Source organism: Emys orbicularis, chromosome 2 (assembly GCF_028017835.1).
Source record: "Emys orbicularis isolate rEmyOrb1 chromosome 2, rEmyOrb1.hap1, whole genome shotgun sequence".
Lineage (NCBI taxonomy): Eukaryota > Metazoa > Chordata > Testudines > Emydidae > Emys > Emys orbicularis.
The window spans coordinates 32,309,481-32,331,482 of record NC_088684.1 but is presented as its reverse complement, the minus strand read 5'-3'; the positions used below and the strand labels follow the sequence as shown (position 1 = coordinate 32,331,482).

General features: G+C 40.1%; 1 protein-coding gene across 1 annotated transcript in view; it reads right to left on the bottom strand.

Moving 5' to 3' along the window:
* The window catches only part of NUDCD1 (NudC domain containing 1), a 119,191-nt gene that overhangs the window by 49,536 nt on the left and 47,653 nt on the right, over positions 1–22,002 (bottom strand). Inside the window, exons 4-5 of the mRNA XM_065398764.1 lie at positions 12,873–13,056; positions 546–731 (exon numbers count right to left, since the gene is read on the bottom strand). Of these exons, the coding sequence (XP_065254836.1) occupies positions 546–731; positions 12,873–13,056 (370 nt within the window). The remainder of the gene's footprint in view (positions 1–545; positions 732–12,872; positions 13,057–22,002) is intronic.

The window sequence follows — 22,002 nt, the reverse complement described above, 5'->3', positions numbered from 1 at the left end:
TTTTTTTTTTTTTTTTTAAGAGAGGCCCTCTGTGCTAACTGGTACAATCACTCAGCATGTTGATGATGAAAACATTTGGAGGATTTTGTCTTCCTGCTGAGCTAGTGGTTGCCTTTCACACCACTGATCAGCGCATGATGAAGTTAGAATTCAATGAATGTCCTCTTTCCACAGATACTTACAGCTCAATTACTATCTCTATTTCTACATGTGTAATACTCATTTTTCATGCAAAGGCAATGAAAGCATGAACTTTGTGTGTCTTCTGCAGAGCAAAACTCTTCGCACATCTCTAGTTGCAAGGCATCTTCTACAATTAAGAAAGGCAAACACCATACACAAAGAGAAATTACATACATAAAATATAAATATCTAAATCTCTTTGTCCAGGAAATAAACATTTACAATGAAATTTAAGACAGTGAAAAAAAAATATTGTAGTGATATATGGAAATTCATTAAATCATCTAGCGTTATTATTTTGTTACAATAAAGGATGGTTTCATTACAGAAGTCTAGGAAAACATGACCAGAACAAATATTACCTTTCTTTTTATCTGCTATTTTCCCATCTTCCTTTTTTTCAAGTTGATTCTCCTCATCCTGCATAAATCTGAAGGGTTTGTAGGAGACAATCATTAGACCATCCCCATCTGGCTCTATAGCTGCATAATGAGGGACTGACTTTCCTTGGAGTACTCTGCGCTTGAAGATTTCATATCTTTGATTATCTGTAAAAGGAATACAAAAACAGAAAAGTAATATTTTCTAGGAGGAAAAAATTCAATTATAAATGTGACAAATGGATTGTACCTAAAAATAATATATAGCCACATCAGTCAATTCATAATATTGCAGCCCTGAAACAGCAGTTCATCTCTGTCCTCGATACCAGAGATCTGCTACACAAACCTATATCCAGCAGCCATAGGAGACTGAAATTAATCAGGATTGAAATTAAAGCCCTGTAATCAGGTACACTGTAGGTTTTCCCACCTATTTTTCTAGCCTCCCACATTAGCCACTATTGGAGACATGATAAATAAAGGACTAGATGGGCCATTAGTTCCTTCCAGTATGGTAATTATTTATCATTTGTACTTCTGTATCACCTAGAGTTCCAAGCAGGGATTAGAGCCCAAGTGTGCTAAGCACTGTACTACCACCACCACCACAAGAAAGACAGTCCCTGCCCCATGCAATTTACAATCTTAACATATGATGAACCAAAAGGTGGGGATGAACAATGGAATGAGGGAGAACAAGTAACAGTGAATCTAATTTGCTATAATGAGCAGCAATCACAGCATGCCCATTGCCTACTCATTCTTAATAATGCAGCATAATTCTTGTTTTCTCCACTACTACACGGAATTCGGCCTTGCTATTGGAAAGTTCTGTTTTTTAGCTTTTAGAAATGGGCTTCTGCTTTCTTGTTTTTGTCAAATTTAAGGAAATTTTAATTTTTAATGGTGTTTGGTCATCAATTCAGTTGTCTTCCATGAGAAATACAGAGCAGAATACCATTTTCAATAATAATTTGCAGAAAATTATATATGCATGGCCTGTATTTAACTGATAATGCCTTTTACAGGTTCCACACAAATCCTGGTTAATGCTAACTGGCCCTTCTTAGTGCAAAATGCTTATCTTGTCCAGCATTTGTACAAAATGTACAGCTATCAATCCATCCCATGCTGTGCTTCCAACAATATACATGGAGACAAAACAGAAGCATAACATGCCGACATTGGTATCAGCATTTCCCCCTCTGCCTCAACATCTAAATTCACTCAGCTCAATAGTAACTCATCACTTTTGAACAACCATTGATGTCAGAGAAGCTAGCTAAATATTTTAGACTTTGTTCAAATTCTCTACAGATCATTTATTTCTACTTGTTTTCGATACTCCATATTTAACTTCTATTTCCTTTCATATTAAACTATTGTACTTGTAAGTAGGCTATTACCTGACTAACTTAGAAGTCACTGGAAGTAGAGATGTGTTATACAAGGACACATTATTATTCCTCAAAATGTAGTGGTGTTGTCTGTTTTTAAAACCAGCAAATACACCAATGTGGGCAAATATTTCAGATCTGCCAAATTTTGTATGCCAAGGCAGTGTTTCAATATAAAGGCTAGACAGACCTTTATACATATGAAAACTGTATTAGAATACATAATGACACACAAGCTAGGTAAGTTCAGGCGTGGTCACTACTTGATAATAATGAACCTTTGGTCTGACCCACTATGGCCATTCTTATGTCCAAGGAAAATTAAGATACTATTAAAGGAAATAACACTGTACAATAGGTGGCACAATTCAGTAAGAGTCAGTATAGATATGTCTACATTGCAGTTTAAAAGCAAGTTCTCAGAGATGCTGTTACTATCCCTAAACTTGCAATAGTTGGTTTTAAGCCACATGACTCGATCTCTGTACTGATAGGTGGTACAGAGGATATCCCAAGCTTTTTTGAGATTTGTTTGTACACATGATCATTTCTTGCACTCTTACTGAAGTAAATGTCTTGCTTGCCTTCCACTAAAGATTGATCAGAATTCATCTGTGTTCCTCATAGTTACAAACACCAGAGTTACAAACTCATTTGGAACCAGAAGTACGCAATTAGGCAGCAGCAGAGTCCAAAAAAAAAAAAAAAAAAAGAAAGGGCAAATATAGTAAAGTACTGTGTCAAATGTAAACTACTAAAAAAAGGGAAAAGATTAAAAATATTTGACAAGGTAAGGAAACTTTCTGTGCTTGTTTCATTTAAATTAAGCGGGTTAAAATCAGCATTTTTCTTCTGCATAGAAAAGTTTCAAAATTATATGAAGTCCCATGTTCAGTTGTAAACTTTTGAAAGAACAAGCATAACGTTTTGTTCGGAGTTACGAACATTTCAGACATTATGAACAATCTTCATTCCTAAGATGTTCTACTGTAATTAGTTAACTTTAAACTAGTAGATGAAAGCCTATGCTGTCACACAGGTTTAACCTGTAAAGCCATATGTAAAAACAAAACAAAAATGACAGTCCAGTTATTAAGTTCTCAGTAACAGACCACGAATCCCAGTGATGATTGAACCTCATGATATTCTAAACAAAAAGAGTTCTCAACCATGCTTACAGCTGTTTTTATCACGTCACACTGACATAGGCTGGGTCTACACTAAAAAGCTAGACATATATTACTAAGGGGTGTGAAAAATCCATACCCCCGAGTGATGTAACTAAGCTGACCTAATGCCTGGTGTAGACAGCCCTAGGTTGACGGAAGAATTCTTCCACTGACCTAAACTAGTACCTCTCGGGGAGGTGGATTTACCTTCGCTGACAAGAGAACCTCTCCTATTGGCATAGGTAGTGCAGCTGCGCGGCGGCTCTAGTGTTCCAAGGGTAGACAAAGCCTCAGATATTCTAGGCTTCAGAGTGCTGTTTGGGGTTATTGTGTATGCTGGGTGTGTTGATTTGTGTCTGGAGTAGATTGTGCCAGGAGATGTGTTGATTGGTGTGAGTGATAGTTGGGTGCTGAATATGGCAGTTAAGGCAAATAATCTACCATCAGTGCAGTCTCCCTCATACAGCCCATGAAATTGTTAGCTGTAGAGCAGGGGTTCTCAAACTTCATTGCATTGCGACCCCCTTCTGACAACAAAAATTACTACATGACCCCAGGAGGGGGGACACCGAAACCTCAGTCCACCCGAGCCCTGCCAGGGTGGGGAAGGGGGGGACAAAGCCAAAGCCTGCAGAGGTGGGCCAAAGCCCAAGGGCTTCAGCCCCAGGCAGGGGACCTGTAACCTGAGCCCTGCCACTCAGTGGGGCTCGGGCTTTGGCCCCGGGTCCCAGCAAGTCTCACGCCAGCCCTGGCAACCCTATTAAAATGGGGTCGCAATTCACTTAGGGGTCCCAACCCACAGTTTGAGAACCACTGCTGTAGAGTAAGAGTGGGGATTGATTGAGTTAACTTTGACATCACAATGGTTAAAACTCTTGGCGTGGCCTAGGAACATGCCTTACTGTAGCTGTACAGTACATGGGTGTAATTCATAAAGTCAAAATGGCTGAGAATTTAAAAATTATATAGTAATAGACTTTAAAATGCAGTGATGATTCAACCTGGTGATAATCTGAACAAAACAAAACAGCTCTCAACCATGCTTCCATCACATCACGTGGACTCAAAGTACATTCTAGGCTTCTGAGTGACAATCCTAGAATTTTATTATATAGATTATGAAGCATGTATTGTGGTTTACTACTTAAACATGCTGTCATCTGGTTACCAAAAGATGTTTCAGAGGTCTAACAAAATATAAAAAAACCTATCAAGCAATTGGACCATAAACGAGTGATATTTGGTAGTGTTAAAAACAAAAGCAAAAACAAAAAAAACGCACACGCACACATAGTTCATTTGCACATAAGGCAGTCAGAGCTCTGACAAATTCTCTCTCTACTGGGACACATCTGATACACAGAGAAGCACTAGAGATATATTTTGACTCAGATACCAGATACATTAGATACCTGGAAACTAGTTAAAACACAGAGGGTTCACAGCCTAAACTTGGCATTTCCTCACTTTTTGTTTTGGTTTCTATTAGGCTTCACATCCTCTGATTTATACAGATTTAGTGATTATGAATCAACATTCCTTATGAAAGGATAGAAACACACCTTTTCCTCTAACAGGTAACAAATATAGAAATTATTTTCAAACAAGAAAAAATTTACACACCAAACAGTAACTATGTCTAGACACTTCAATGTGTGTGAGATCTAGATTTATATCTTAATTTCATCCAGTCTATCAAAGTAGTGATATGAATACATTTTCAAATGTGGACAACCCCAGATATGAGCAGTATAATTAATAAGAAAAAGAAAAGTTTCCTATGATATTTAAGGGAAAAGAAATATGTATACTGACAAAAATGTGATTAAATAGCAGTTGCTCCTGATTTAAAACCTTAAATAAAGTTTTGCCACTGATCACGTTTTATACTTCCTTCTAAAAAGGACAGTACTATAATATTTGTTCTAGGTTTAGAGAATTTAATTGCTTACTATAAAAAGATTGGTTGAAAGATTATAATTTTTCTTATTAAATTTTGCTGCATGCTGAAGATTGTAATTTAGTTTTCAACTGATTAATCACACCTTTTTCCATCATTGAACTTTATAATTACAATATATCAAAATTATTCTTAATGAAATGTTAAAGGTGGAACAATGCTAAGCTAGTGCAATACACATTCAGGAAATGCAAAAATGTAAGAAAAACATAAGTGTGACAATGTTGCACAAGGAAAGTGTATGTAATATGGCTAAGTTAACTAACATCTACCTGTATTTCCTAACCTCTATGAAGCATGCACAATTTTTGAGTGCAACAACAGCACTCAAAGAAGTGCATAGTTAACAGAGCCAGTAGAGCAGTACAGAATTTATAAGCTCTGTACAGGTGCATCTGAACTCAGCCAGGAGCCAGTGGCGGATTAGTCACTGGGCCAACGGGGCCCATGCCCAGGAACCCTGGCCAATTGGGGGGCCCTGGAAAAGGGCTTTCCCGCACCCCGACCTGCTCCACCTGCCCGGAGCTCCTGCTGGGGAGCGGGGGAAGCCCCTGCGCCCCGACCCCTATCCCCAGCAGGAGGGCGGGGTGGGAGGGGGGAGGGAAACCTGCATGCAGAAGGGGTGGGGAGGGGCCCCCATTTTGCTCTGGCTCAGAACCCAAAAGCTTAATCCACCTCTGCCAGGAGCAGCTAGCAACCTGTTTCCCACCAGGACAAGGGGGATCAGTTATTGGTCTCAATTGTTCTTACCCAGGATGTCAGGGGAACTAGAGATACCTGTGGATCACAGGTCAACCAGGGAGTAGCTTGAGGATATAGCACACTGACCACAAATTCCTAGTTTTCCCAGAATCTTAGAACATTAGATCACACATCTAAAAATAAAACATCCCAACTAGTGGAATTCAGGCAGAATGAAAAAGGGGCCAAGAGGGACGACCAGCAGGTGGGAACATCCAGATCAAAAGAAAAGGGTTGGACAAAGAACATGCATCATCTGAGCAGTGTGCACAAGGGCAGCATGTCTGTCCTGAAGGGCATACCTCACAACTAAATGAAGTTTTCTACTGCAGATGGTCTGCACACAATTTTCAAGTGAGCATGACATTGTTCAACCAAAACCATCTCTGAAGGAGGACTTCCCAGCTTTCACTCTTGAAATTTTTCATATTTTCATCCATATATTTCTGTGATACAGAATTTTCTTCAAAGGTGGCAATAAAAAGGAAGTATCATGATCCCCCATCTATCAAAAAATTACAGCTTTTGTATTGCCTCAATTCAACTTCACATGGATGTATTTATTTATTTTAATCTACAAGTCAGGCTCATCCATCACTTTGAATTATAATATTAAAAAATATATATATACTGTTATTTCTTTACAATTTAAGTTTGCTTTTTGAAACTTCATAGTTATTTTTGTATTGATTGTAGTTAGAAAATGTTGCCTGTTTATCATTAATGTTCAATGATGGGAAGGGTTTCCGATAACCAGGGTCTTCAATCAACAGCATCACATTATACAGCAATGAAACAAATATCCCAAGATATATTTTTCAGTGAGTTGCAAATTATCTACATCAGTCTCAATTTCAGCTACTTTATCACTCAAATTTATTCACCAAAGGAAACTTATCAAGATTTCCTTTTCCAGTGCAAGCTTTCCCTTATCAAAACCCTAAGATTTCACATAAATGTAATCTCTCTGTGCATTAAGGTGGCAGGGCAATCTGTCATTCTTGTAAACTTCAGATTCATAAAGGCGTACAGAAATATTCACCAAATCAATGAGACATTCATTTAACATCCCAGGAGTTCAGAGTCCAAGCTGCTGCTGGGCTTTTCATTTTATAGAAAAAAGAGGGAACAACAACTGGGCCATGGATTCCCACAGCTCAGAAGCACACAATGGTACTGAGTATTTTGACAGGTACTGGATTCATAGGGGTGTACAGTACAAACAATAAGAGCCATATCCCCATGAAGAATGCCTATTGATGGAATGAACTGAGTAAAGGCTACAGCCATAAGTGTGTAAACATTCAATTATTTAATGTAAACTTTCAATTATAAACCAGCTAGTGACATTGAACATTTTTCATTTAAAGAATGTGATGACTAACATTAAAATTTCTTGTATCGGGTTCTTAAAATTAACGTGTGTAAAGCACTTTGAAGACATAAGGCATTATACAAGTGCTAAGTTATTGAAGAAGTGTACGTTGCCTAACTTCAAAGTCAAAAGGACTGATCACTACTTCTTGCTGTTTTGTCTTTTCATTGATAAAAACCTTGTTACACAGAAAATTAACAATTATACTTTGTGTTACTCAGCTAGATTAAAGTAAATAATATAAATGGCTCTTTGAAAGAGAAGCAAAACCTATTTGAGAAATAGAGTCCATGTATCATCTACAGTAGAGCTGGTCAACATTGTGGAAAATGGCTTTTTGTAAAAATTAATTAATTTTAATACAGAAAAAATTCATTTGACAATGTTCTGGTTTTCTGACAAGACCAATCCAAAAAGCTTTGGTTTTTGGAAACTGATTAATTTTCTTCAAACTTCACCATAACATTTTCATGCATTTTTTATGAATAACTTGGGGGGGGGGGGGGGGGGGGAAACGAAACATTTTCAGCAAAAAAATTGGATATTTTCAACTGCCTTTAATCTACAGCCCTCTTGCAGAACCTTTTCTTCAAGGTTATCTACTCTGTAAACTTTAACTGCGGGTAAGAAGAGAGGCACAAATTATTTTATTATAACAACTATGTTATTTCCTGGTAAAATGACTTATTCCAATTCCATAAAGTATTATCTAAGCAAAAATATTTTTCCATATATTTCTAGTGGTGTACATAAAGTTAGAGTAAGATTATCATTTTGGATTTCCATAGTTGACTTCAGCTCTAATATTTTGCTCTTTTTACATACACCAAACTTATTAATGGAAAGAAAATCCACATATAAAAGCAGCATAGAATACCGGGGTGAAGATCAGTGTTCCCTCTAAACCAAAGGTGGGCAAACTACGGCGACCTGTCAGACCTTTTAATCTGGCCCTCGAGCTCCAGCCGGGGAGCAGGGTCGGAGGCTTGCCCCGCTCAGTTTGTGCCGTGGATCCACGTGGCTCCCGGAAGCAGTGGCATATCCCCCCTCTGGCTCCAGCTAGGGGGCTCCGCATGCTGCCCCCGCCCCAAGTGCCGGCTCTGCAGCTTCCACTGACCACTGGCGCTGCACCTCCATGTAGAAGCCAGAGGGGGGGACATGCCACTGCTTCCGAGAGATGCTTGAGGTAAGTGCCTCCTGGAACCTGCACCCCTCCCCCGCCATGCGCCAACCCCCTTGCCCCAGCCCTGGATCCCCCTCCCTCCCTCCAAACCCCTCGGTCCCAGCCTGGACCACCCTCCTGCATCCCAAACCCCTCATCCCCAGCCCCACCCAAGTCTCCGCACCTCCAGCCAGAGACCTCACTCCCTCCCACATCCCAACCCCCAATTTCATGAGCATTCATGGCCCACCATACAATTTCCATACCCAGATGCGGCCCTCAGGCCAAAAAGTTTGCCCACCCCGCTCTAAACCATGCTCCTAAATTTCAGTCTCTTTGCATAGCTGTATGAATACTTCTTACAAGATTATCAACTGCATTCTGAGGTCTCCCCTGCTAAGCTATCAGTGAAAGCTCTGGGCACAAGGTAGTGAGACAACTCAGTGGAGAGCTAGCGCACACAGCACAGCACGCTGAGCTCCAAAATCACTGATTAACAGGATGAAGCTATTCTCCACACTCTTGTTCACATGCTGCAGCATGAAGTCGCCAAGGAACTTAATGGGCAAGGGCTAGAACTCAAAAGGTCTAGAGCGCCTCCTTCTCATGTCCTCAGTGCATGGATTAATTGGAGGTAGACACAGGGAAGATACAGAAAATAAATTGGGTGTGAGGACAGTAGGTGCCAGAAGGGAAGGGAAGAGATTCGACAGACGGGAAACAGATGAAGGGAAAATATGAAGCAGCATTATTAACACTAATGCTACTCTTGGTCACCTCAGCACAAATTTAGTAATGTGATGCTAATCACCATGCAAAAAATAAAAAATAAAATAAATAAATAAATAAAATCATATGCACAAGTACTATCCAGAAGTCACCCTTTGTGGAAGAGCAAGCAAGGCTCCCTTTACCACTTATTCTGTACACTACGCAAAAACTAATTTAGGAAACGTGGACACTCAGGTTCCCTCCACAATTGGGCTCCATGATAGCCCCAAACAGGTTGATGTTAAGGGTACTGAGGTTAAGGGTATATAGGCTACAGACCTACCCCTAGGGGGGAGTCCCATACTAAACAGGGGCATATGGAAAGACACTGTTGGCGATCTCCCCAACAGCTGTATGGTGGATTATTCACCCCAATCCCTGCACAAAGCCAGTTACTCTGGCTGTGCGTGAGAAGGTGTGAATTTCACACACCGTGAATCTGTAACTTCATTAAAGTCCATCAGCGTTTCAATTTAGGGCTTGGCTACACTTGCGAGTTACAGTGCACTAAAGGAGCCCCGGGCACACTAGCTCACTACCCGTTCACATTGGCAAGGCACGTAGAGCGCTCTGACTCCACGGCTGGAGCGCTCCTAGTACTCCACCTCGGCGAGTAGAATAACTTTTGATGCGCCCCCGCTGGAGTGCCCCAGCATCAGTGTGAACGAAGTGTTGCATTACTGCGCTCTGATCAGCATCCGGAAACGTCCCATAATCCCATAATTAAGTCAAGTGGCCACTCTTGTCATTGTTTTGGATGTGCCCTTTGACAGCCGGCATGCTTATCTGCTGCGAGACAAAGCAACCATTACTGTGGAATGCTGTGTGAGACAGAGAGAGAGGCCGGGGGAGAGGGGGAGGTCTGCTGCTGTCTGAACTTACAAGACAGCATGCTGACATGCTCTCAGCCCCTCAAAAACCCACTCTCTCTCCCCCCACATACACACAACACACTCCCTGTCACACTCCACACACACCCCATTTGAAAAGCACGTTCCAGCCACTTGCATGCTGGGATAGCTACCACAATGCACTGCTCTCTGTGGCCATTGCAAGAGCTGCTAATGTGGCCACGCCAGTGCGCTGTCAGCTGTCAGTGTGGACAGACTACAGCACTTTCCCTACTGCGCTCTACAAAGGCTGGTTTAACTCAAAGCGCTCTAAATCTGCAAGTGTAGCCATGCCCTTAGTCCATGGCCTTGCATTAGGAGATTAAGAGAGGATTGTGTGGACATATCTTGTTGCATCAAGATGCAGACTGTCTACACATTAGTTCTTTAAAATGGCCATGGAGAAAACTGAAGACTCTCAACCTTTAATAAAGAATATAGTACAAAAGCTTCTAAAGCTCAGTACAATAGAATTGGCTCCTTCTGCTTACATAGATTTCCTTAAAGCAGATATGCCATCTTAAATGTCAATGCTGGTAGGTAACATAGTACGGTAACACTGCACTTTCCTGCTAACACTGGTGGAGTTTTCAGCATAGTGGAAAAACTCCTCTTTATGAGTAGATGATTTCTTATACTCTCACTAAATGTAAACTAGGATGAGCACAGAGTTATGCTCAGTTAATCACACAGATGGGAATACAGGGGATATATACAAGTATGCATTACTCCCTTTATTCCTTAAAGCTGTACTTTAAAATAAGCAGGAAAGAGAGGGGGCAAGGAAGATCTTTACCCCAAAAAAGTACAAATAAAAACAGAAGCCAATACAAAGAAATTTAAAAGTCATTTAACTAGAACATATGGAATGAATAAATCTTTACACTTCTGTATCAACTTATCAGAGGACCTCAAAGCATTTTTGTAAAAATTAGAAACAAAAATTGAAGTTAAACTAGAAATAAAGATTGTACAAGGAAGAGGAAACAAAACCAAAAGTATAATCAACTGAAACAGATAAACAATACAACATTAGAGCTAAATTCAGCTGAAAATAATAGCAGGCTCTCTTTATAAGCCCTAAATCCTATCTCTGAAGTAGGCCTAACTAGCCAAAAGAAATTTCAGCATAAGAAGCAACAACAAAAAAAGTCAACACCCCCAATGCAGGTTATACTCATCCAGGAGGAGGGGAGGTCATAATAGTCATTTCCTTAATCTCATGCTCCAAATTGCAGATTCTCAGCTCCCTTTAAAATCCCCACCTCCCACTGCTATGACGCAAACAGGATTTAATGTAGATCTTGGCTGGAATAATCCTCCCACAGTGCCCAGCTGAGACTTACTGGAGGGGTGAATCATCTAAGATACTTCTTTATAAATTCAAAAAGCTCCTCTCCTGCAACCACTGAATTGCTGCATGGGGCCTTCATCCTAATCTTTAGAGTGCTTCAGCATAGTGGTAAGGAAGGAGAAGATGAAGAATCCTCCTCAATACCCAGATTTTTTTTTTTTATTATTATTACATCTTCAGGCCATTTATTTCACTCTTAACTGACAAGTCATCTAGAAAAGAGTCTGCTCCAATATTAAAACATTTAGAGACCTCATAAGCATGTTCAATGGAGTCTAATTCCCTGAGAACTAGGATACTATATATGGTAACAGAGCTGAGCAGAATCAACTAGTCCAGTCTTGTTAACTCAGATCTTCTGCATCCAGGAGGTCTAAAGTCTATTATGGACCAGAAGGCACTGAGATGCTATTTAGGCTGCAATGGACCCTTAGAAATTTGATCTGGGAGAAAAGGGGGGGGGGGGAGAGAGAGAGAGAAGAGAGGAGAAAGAAGAGTTAACTTGTTAAGACAGAGAGAGAGGGGGACAGAGAACCAAGATGACAGAAAAAAGTAAATTAGCTGCTCTATACTTTAGTTATAAGCCAGGATTAATTAAATTCGTAAAACTTCAAAAATGCACTCTTCCCCCTACCCCTAATCAGTTACTGGTCGTTTTATATTCTGAAACATGGGGTCTTAGAGTCCTTATAAAAGTTATCCTATTTAATGCAACTATGGATGTTTATATTAACTCATTCATCTAGCTATCTTGCCATATATATCTATACTTATATACTTTGTTGGATTTTACTAAACTCTTGGCTAAATTTGCTGGATTTTACTAAACTCAATGAGTTCCACAGTTTAATCACTGTATACAAAAATCACTGTCAGATTAATTAAATGTCTCCTTGTTCTTTTTATTATAGAAAAGATTAAAGAGCATTCAATATTCTCTCTATATACCATTGATTTGTATACCTATACTATGTCCCATTATATTCATTTTCTAATCCTAATTTGTAAATCCCTTTACCATTCAAGTTCCAAGCCTCTTAACCAGAGGCTGAAAATAGTACCCAATTGTTCAGTGGTTTGGAGATTGGAACAATGGTTTGCTAAAACTAAGGTGAGAAGACCTAACTCATTTTTATTTGGGACCACTCTGGGAGTCTGCATTTTACATCTCCACATGTGAAGTGCTACTGCACTAACCTGTTCTTCTAGTCACCCACATCATATGAGCATTTGTATTGTTTAGCCCTTAATTGGCCTCAGAGATATTTAGCAATTATAGGTTCACATTCCCCACTCCCAACTCAAATTGGGAAAAAAAAAAAAAAAAAAAAAAAAAAATCAAGATAGAAAACGGAGTTAAAGTTTTGAAAAACGTAATTAAAATAACTAGAATTGTGAAATGACTAAACATATACAATAATTTTTTAAAATAGTGAGATTTCAGCTTTTCAAAATATCTGCCAAGAATATAAACATAAAATACTCACCCTCTTGGTCTACTTCTGTGATTGTAACCCATTCCAAGGACACATGGAAGCCACTTCCTTTTGCATCCAGTTCATCTTTTTCTACTCGAAGCAGAAGCCCAGCTACTGAATGCACATCTGACTTTACAAAGGAAACACTGTGGGCTATAACAAAGGGACTCCCAAGTTCTTCATTAAACATAATCTGTAAAGCAGAAAGAAGAAAAGAAAAAAAAAGAAAGAAGTTGGAGGGGGAAGAGAGGAGTCCATAGTAGCTACTTTGCTATCCACTAGAAAAGGAATGAGAAAGTTGACTGAAGCTACCCCAAGGATTTCACTGCCAACACAGATCACTCAGTGGCTTCCGCCTCTGGTTTGTTCGTCCTGCCTCCTTTGCCCAGATAGTTTTGACATTCTTTTTATTATTAATTTGTATATTAAAGTAGCAGCTAAAAGGGCCATTATGCTAGGTACTATGCAAACACAGTAAGATAGTGGATACATGATTTGATGATTTTGATAATAAATCAATCAATTTTGGAAAACAAAATCAGATTTTTAAAATAACCTTCTTTGGTTAACGAGTTGTTTACCATTAAACTCTGAAGGGTTCCTTTACTAGACAACTGTAGAAAACTGTGTATGATAAATGCCTATTATTAATGGAGAAAGAGGAGGAAATTAATCATTTTAAAACTGCGGAGATGGGGGAGCACCTTATTAAAATCTGTGAGTGGAGTTTGGAGCAGCCCAATCTGCTCCTGCATTTTGATGAAAGCTGATCAGAACTGTCTGATCTAGTTTAAACCTTGAATGATACATTCATCTGGTAACCACTGTATTAGAATGTGGGATTGTTGCACAAAAAGAGTCCAATAGTTTGAGTCATTTAAATTGATCCAGAGATGGGAGCTACAGTAATAGAAACTTTGGTTCTGAAGACCATATCTTTTTATTCTGTCTCAGGTCAAACAAGCACTTATTTAGCACAGTATCAAAATGTTGATAAAATTGATCACGACAAAAAAGGACATGAAGATAGGAATGTTTTAATTGCCTATACATCTATACCAGGAACCGGTGTAATAAAACAAAAGGAATTAGAATTGCTCATTTATGAACAAAAATTCAACCTAGTTGGTACGGCTGAAGTCTGGTGAGAAGACTGGCATGACTGTAATGTTAAAATCAATGGTTATAACCTGCTTAGGAAGACTGGAGTGCACAGAAGGGGAAAGAGAATGGCAAACTGGAAATCAGTAATCTCATTTTTGACAAGTCACTGACAACTTGGAAGAAAATGATCTTGCATGCTGACAGATCAATGTCATAACAAATAAAGAACAAGACGGGGTACTATTTGGTGTCTGCTACAGACCACCAAATCACACTAGAAAACAGGATGACTACCTCCTTAAGCACCTACCCACAAGATGGAGAAAACCCATTGTTCCATGGTGCTTCACATTGAATAAGCAGTCACTGAATTTTAACAAGCAACAATTGTCCCTAGTCTATCAGTAATGGTGGCACACACATATAAAGACACACACACACACACACACACACACACACACACACACACACACACACACACACACACACAGAGTATAATCTTCTTGAACTACCTCAGTCCTAGAAATTGTGAGATGAATGTGGCACAATTATAAATACTATGTCATTCCCCATCATCCATGGCACCATACACACCCATTCTGTGGGCACACAAAGCATCTCTGAGTTCTGTTGTGCACGTGAATACTGTTCCAGTAATGACAGGGACCAGCAGTGTCTTGGATCCATTCCTGGTGAAATGGCTCAGCTTTGGCTAGCAGACATTGAGCAGTGCTCAGCAGGCCACAATAATGTGAACAACATTGACAACATCAGTAGTACTTGTGGCACCTTAGAGACTAACAAATTTATTAGAGCATAAGCTTTCGTGGGCTACAACCCACTTCTTCGGATGCATAGTTCTGAAGGCGGCGCCATCTTGATTTCAATCTACTAATCTCACATTCCACCACCATTTTACAGCTACTGAACAGGTAATTGAACCTTCTTTTTGCCAGGCCTTCTGCAATCAGGTTACGGATATATAAACTATGGCAAAAGGGGGTAAGCAGGGTCCACTAGAATAAAGCGGGGACAGTTACTCCATTTATAACAATGTCATTTGGTAGGAACAATGTCCCAGCTTGTCCATGAAGGTACAGTCTCAATCTCCGGAAAACACTGGCATCATGCATCTTGCTAGTACATCCTATGCTGGTGTCTATGACCTTGCCTCTCTGGTTGTCCAGGGCCTGCAAAATGATGGAGTAGTATCACTTGTGGTTTATGTACTTATGTGCTCCTTGCAGAGGGGAAATTTTGGGCACGTAAGTCCCCTCAATAGCCCCAAGTCAGTCTGGGAAGCCCATTCTCTCAAAGCCAGCAATTATTTCAGGAACATTGTTAACGCCCATCCTGTTTAGGTAAATCACAGTCATGATTGCCTCACAAGCCTCCACAACCACCACCCTATCTGTTGACTTGCCAACACTTAACTGGTTAGCCACAGACCTGTAACAGGCTGGGGAGGCTTCTCTCTGGTGGCTATAGAGACCCACTTCTGAGCTCACATGGCCTCCTCATGCATGTGTTTGGATGCTGAAGGGTCATGGCAAGCTGATTACCAGAACGTCTACTTCTTCATACAAAAGTTCTGGGAGCCACTGCAGGTCATCCCAGGTCCACATGATTATATGATCCCACAAGTCTGTGCTTGAGGCGTTACTCCAGAAGCGCCAATCTACATATGGAGAATCTGCAGTTATGGCAACAGGCATGAGCATCATCGCCTGGTTCCTCAGATTTTTTGTTTGTTTGTTTTTTTAAACACAGACATATTGAGCTTTATGAATTAGGCCAGATTGTACATTCCTTCAGTTAGTCTTCAACTGCAAGCTGCAGTGTATGGGCAGAACAGTAAACTCCCTTCAATGTTACACCCATGGCCTCAGCAGATATATTAAATACAGCTTCTTCGACCACATGAATCAAATCATTCTGATCTGGTCCATATCTTCTTCTTGAAGATCTTCCTAAAAGAGTAAACTCTGTTTGCTCTTTATTCAGAATTTGTTGTTCTGCTTTTTCAGTTTCCTGGTCCTCAATCATTATCTTCACTGCTTTCACTATGTTTGCTCCATTATCTGTAATACTGCGCGCGCACCCCCCCTATATATATATCTATATCTATATATATAAATAAATAAAATGGATGGCTTGGGTGATTTCGTACATACCAACCCACTTTAACAATCAGATTTTTAAATATTCAGAGGTGTGTCTTTCTTTGATCTCTTTAAATGCTGGAGTCGGAAGAACAAATTGTCCTGCAATAATATATCAAACGTTAATCCCTAAAAGGGATCAGTCAAATTGTGTGGCACAATCCACTTTCAATTAAATTAGTCATCCCTCGATTTCTTTTTTGATCCCCTCCTGAATGGTAACTACTACAGTGGCAATTTTGTCTCGTACACTTTCAGCATTCAGTTTTGTCCCCAAGCCTTCCAGTAAGCAGTCAACAATTTTGCAAAATCCTGACTTCTCCATTAGCTTAAATGGTCTTCCATTTACAGTGATTAATTCTAGGCAAGCATCCAGTAAGGCAGGTTCATCAAAAGTTATTGTCGTTGCCTTAGTTGTGAACACTGAGTCCAAAATACCTTGTGTTATAGTAGACTTCTTGATTTGGGTTCACCAGAATTGCATGCATGTTGTCATCATTTATGATTTTTATTGTGTAATTTTTTTTCTAAAGCAAATGCAGCATACTCCTCTCGGTGGTGTCTTTGAGTGTGCCTTTCCAGGTTGGCAACATAGTTGAATGGCACTCTGGTTTCCCAAATTGACAAGCACTTTTTTTTTTTTTTAAACACTGTCATATTTGAAGAACTTTCTTGCATGATTAATTCTCAGTCGTTGTAATAAACTATATAATATTTTTTAAATAAACCAAAGGCAATAGTGCAGCCCAGTTGCATATTTCCAGAATCTAATCAAGTATGGTTGTGTTTTAGCAAAGTAGCGGCAAGAAGTCTGAGAAGTAGTTCAGAAAGGGATGATCTTGTGTCACTAACAATCCATGCAAGGTAATTTAACTTGCAAACTTTCACAGAGCTTGTTCTGACTCTAGACTCCTCCTTTCCAAATTACAAGCTGCTTCTCAGATTCCTTGCCAGTGACACTACTTTGCTAATACACTAGCAGGGTTAGATTGGGGAGAAGCTGGAAGTAAACCTCTAGGGAAAATATGGAGGGGCCTAGAGTAGCCAGCTGAGGAGGCAGGAGCTATCACTCCTCTAGCCTTAAGTGTGAGGTTGAAAGGAGGGAAGGGGAGGCTATATTCCTTTTACAGACTTCTCATGCACTCTTGAGGACAATAGAAATAATTCTCTTACATATGTTTGATCCAAAAAGACGGATGGCTAAAAGACCCAGAAGACTAGGGACAATCAGAGATTAGATTTTTAATGTTTCTTTTATATTGAAGCTTAGATATCTAGTTTAAAGTAATATACAGCGGATATTATTCCCAGAATAGGTGTATAAACCCAAACTGGCCAAGTCTCCTTTAAGTGGGGAACAGAATCCAAACCTTCTGGAAGATAAATAATGATCAAGAGTGATGCAATTTGCAGTTTTGTTATTCCACTAGAGCCTCGTGTTTTTATTTGAGGACAATATTTTTAACTTCCTGTTCTGGGAAGCACAAAGCATGTGGCTGTCCTAGATATAAACAGTAAGCAATGTAGCATGTAGATACATTCTGTAATTCAGAATTTATCATCATCATCATCAGTGCTCAAGTGATTACGCACTAGTTCTCAGGAAAACTGAGTTCATTACTAGTCGGTTTGACCTGAAAAAAAGATGCTAAAGAAAACTAGCATACAGCTTAATAGAGGTAATTTACTTCTAAGGACACTAACCCTTTGTTTCAGTTTGAAAGGTGTAGAAGTGTATTGATTTAGTAGGGCTATAATACCTACTACTATATGATCTCGTGCCACTTGTTTTTACATTTTGTCATATAGCCATCACTCCTTTACATGCTAGCACTACTAAACTACTGTTGCTATGCCAGCATGTAGTTATCTTCCTGGTTGCCCAAGCAAAGATACATCTAGATAGAGATGGGTCAAAGATTCCCTGCACCTCATTTTTAATAAGTGTCATGCTTCACAAAGGATTGAGGAGGGTAGCAGGCTACTGTTTAGGACAACAAAAAGCAACAAGACCCGCTGATTAGATATACAACACAGCCTGAAATCTTAATCAATATTTCAGATATTGAAAGTGCTATTACAACTTTTGCCATGAAATGGAAGGCAAAATAGCTCAGTTTCTATGCTACAAAACCTTGCCTTTCCAGAAAATGTAGTCATGTATGGTTTTTGAGAAACTCTTAAGTAAATTATGCATCTGGGGAATAAAGGAAGGAAAGTGGTTTGGGTGGACATATCATTCCTGAAGTTTCCTCTCCATGCTTAACTACTTGTTAGAAAAACACTATTAGTGTTAAACTAAATGCAATTAATTACTTGGAACAATGTTTACAAATCCCATTTACTGTGTGTATTAAAACTTAACTATCTATATAAATTCAGAGTCAGAGGGAATAAGTTGTGAACAAAATCAGATCTCACATTTCAGGAAGCAACTAATTATGGAACAGTATTGGGAGGCATGCTTCAAAAGAGTACAACAAACAAGGACAAGTCCTCTTGAGAGAGACCCCAGACTAACACATTTCTAAGAATATTCTACGTATCCATGACACACTGTCAAAGTGTCATGCAAGACCCAGATAAATGGAAGTTAACCTCCAGTTACACATAAGTTTTCTGAGATGCATGGTGCCTATTTGTATTTCACATGTGGGTACGTGTGCGCACCATGCACTTGAGACGGGAAAATCTTGCAACTAGCATGCACTGGTCTGCGCCTGAATCCTGACTCTCCTTGTGCTCTGCACCCAGGATATAAGAGGAGGTGCGGACTGATTGCCTGTCCCAGGAATCTTCTCTCCCAGGAATCAAGTCATGACTCGAAGCAGAGGGCAAGGAGAATGGGTAATGGAATGCAAATAGGGACCATACAAGTAAATAACCTCCATTACTTCTTCAAGTGCTGATCCCTATGTGTATTCCACATGTGGGTGACTAGTAAGCAGTACAAAGGCTGTGTCAGCAGAAAAGACTTGAATCAAAGCATAATGTATTGTGAAAGCACGAATGGAACTCCGGGTTTCCATCTTACAAACATCCAGCATCAGCATTTTTCGAAGAGATGCTACTGAGTTCACCTGTGCTATTGTGGAATGGACCCGCAACCTGCCCAGAGGAGGAAAATGCTTCAAATGATAGCAAAGGAGGATACAGACAGAAATCCCCTTTGAGAGACTCTGAACAGATATCACTTGTCCCCATATTCACTCAACTAGAGCAACAAATAGTCTACATGATAGCCTAAACAGTTTTGCTCTTTGCAGGTAGAATGCCAATGCTCTTCCGATGTTGAGAGAATGAAATCTCCTCTTCTCACTGGAAGCAGGAGACTTTGGAAAGAATCCCAGTAAGTGAATCAATTGGTTTATGTTGAACTCAGAAATTACCTTCAGGATAAATTTCAGGGGGAGGCAAAAGGATACCTGCTCTTTATAAAATATAGCATATGATGTCAGCTATGAGGACCCCCTACTTCCCTACTCTACTGGCAGACATAACTGTGACAGGAACATGACCTTCATAGACAGGTAGGACATAGAGTACATGGCCAATGGTTTGAAAGGTAGCCTGTAAGTGTTGAAAATACAAGACTGAGGTCTCACTGCAGTGTTGGCTTCACTACTGATGTGAATCTGGTAGATACGGGGAGAGTAAAAATAGAATGTGCTGGAAGATGGCATACACTGATTGCTACTAGGTGGATCCACAGAGAGCTAATAGAAAGACCTGACATCATGAGAGTGAGGAGGTAGTCTAAAATAGCAGGAATACCTGCTGACCCTTATAACTGATTCTATCGTGCACAGATAGAGAAATACCTCATTTGGCTAGATAATATTTTCTGGTAGAATCTTTCCTGCTGTGATTAAGTGTAGTTTATACAGCTTCTAAACATGAATGCTCTAGGTCTGACAGTGATCCAAATACTAAGCCATGAGGTGGAGTCCAGACTGGAAGGTCTGATCCCACCATTTGCCTGAGTTGGCAGGTCCAGGAAGGACTGAATGCTGATGGATTGACATTTGTAGGAAGTCCAGAAACAACAACTGTCTAGGACAATTGGGCATGATGAGAATGATTCGTGCTTTGTCGAAATGAATCTTCCATAGAACCTGGGGTAGTAGCAGGATGGGAAGGAAGGCGTACTTCAAATGGCTGGTTCTGAACAGCAGGCAAGCATTGTCCCTAGAGTCCTGACCTAGTGCTGCTCTGGAACAATATATGCTGAACTTCTTGTTCCTCTGGGAGACAAACAGGTCCCAAGATCATCTTCACTCAGTGGGGAAGACTTTGTTCAACACTGAATTGTCTAACTCCCACTCATGATCTACTCCTGAGGGAATTCTGCGCCATAAATTAAAAATTCTGAGCACAATATTTTAAAATTCTTCAAAATTCTGCATATTTTATTTGTAAAAATAACCCAGTATAATCACACCAGTTTCAAATATTTTGGTCATTTAAACTACAATACAATGGATTGAGAATAGGAGTGGGGAGCATTGAAAGAAATCCCCAAACCCCCTTTGTCTAACAGTAATGAGCTAGGTTTGGTCCTTTATTTCTAGTTATTAGTCAAATATATATGCAACAACATGCTTAGTATTACATCATAGGCAACTGAAAAGCAAGTGAGGGCTAGGGAATGAAATTCACAATTTATATTGGCTATTGACCATCTCCAGAAAGGTGAGTAGTAAATAGTTAATGGAGCATATTTTGATAGGAAAATTTTGAAGTCCATACATTTAGACCAGTTATAATCATTAAAACACCATCAACATTTATAAGGCCACGCTATCATTTACAATAAGGGTCCTTTACACCACTTTGGCAATGAAAAGGAGCCTTAAAACTTTTACACGTGTTTTATGCTCCTGGGGGAATTCACTAAGAATGGGAACAAACCACTAACAACAATGGGAACAACTAAGCAGGCAGGCTGCTACATTATGCTCTGCCTGAGGGGACAGAGCCATCTTCATGCCTACCTCCAAACATCCCAAAGCCTGGACCCTCCCCATGCCAAGCGTGCTGCAATAGCGAGCCAGAGGGACAGAGTCTCTCTCGTCCACTTGCCCACTTGGCCCCACCCCCTCCGGCAACGACTGACATCTCCTCACACACGCCCAGACCCTCTACCCTCTCCCAAGTGCTGATTTACATCTCTGCCAGCTGCTCCAGGCTGCGGGGAGGAGCAAGTGACCACTCTTGCGGCTTCCCTTTCCTTCCCCTCAGAAGTCATTTTTCTGTGGGGAAGCAAAGAAATCTGAGGATGATATAAATTCTGGGCCTCCATCCTCCCTTTCTCTTGGGAACTATGAAATAGTTGGAATAGAAGCCTTTCCCTTGTTGCTGAGGTGGCACTCACTCTACAGTTCCTCACTTGAGAAGAGATTCCACTTCCGGTTTGAGGATTTCCTTGTGAGAGTGGTCTTTGAAGGGAGGTCAGGAATGGGGTTTTGGAGGAGGTGGAGAAAAACTTGACAGCATAGCCAAAGTGGAAGATATCCAGTACCCACTTGTCCATTGTTGTAGCTCTCCAGTTGTAGGCAAAATACACTAGTTGGCCACCAAAGCTGACTTTGGAAACAGGTGGGGATCGCATCCTTGCAATGGTGTGCAACTCTCAAGCGTCCTGTCAAAAGTAACTTTTAGCCAGTAGATGAGGTTGGGTAGCTACTGTCAAGAAGGATGGGGCTGCTGTGACATTCTGTACCTCATGGGAACACCCTACACCCCCATGTTCATCCTTATAATATGATTGTGTGGTATCTAATGCAAAGTTTGCCACGTCGGGTGTCTTCGGAAGGCTCATGATGTACTGAGCATTGTTGTTATGGTAATGTTATAGGTTATAATTTCATGTA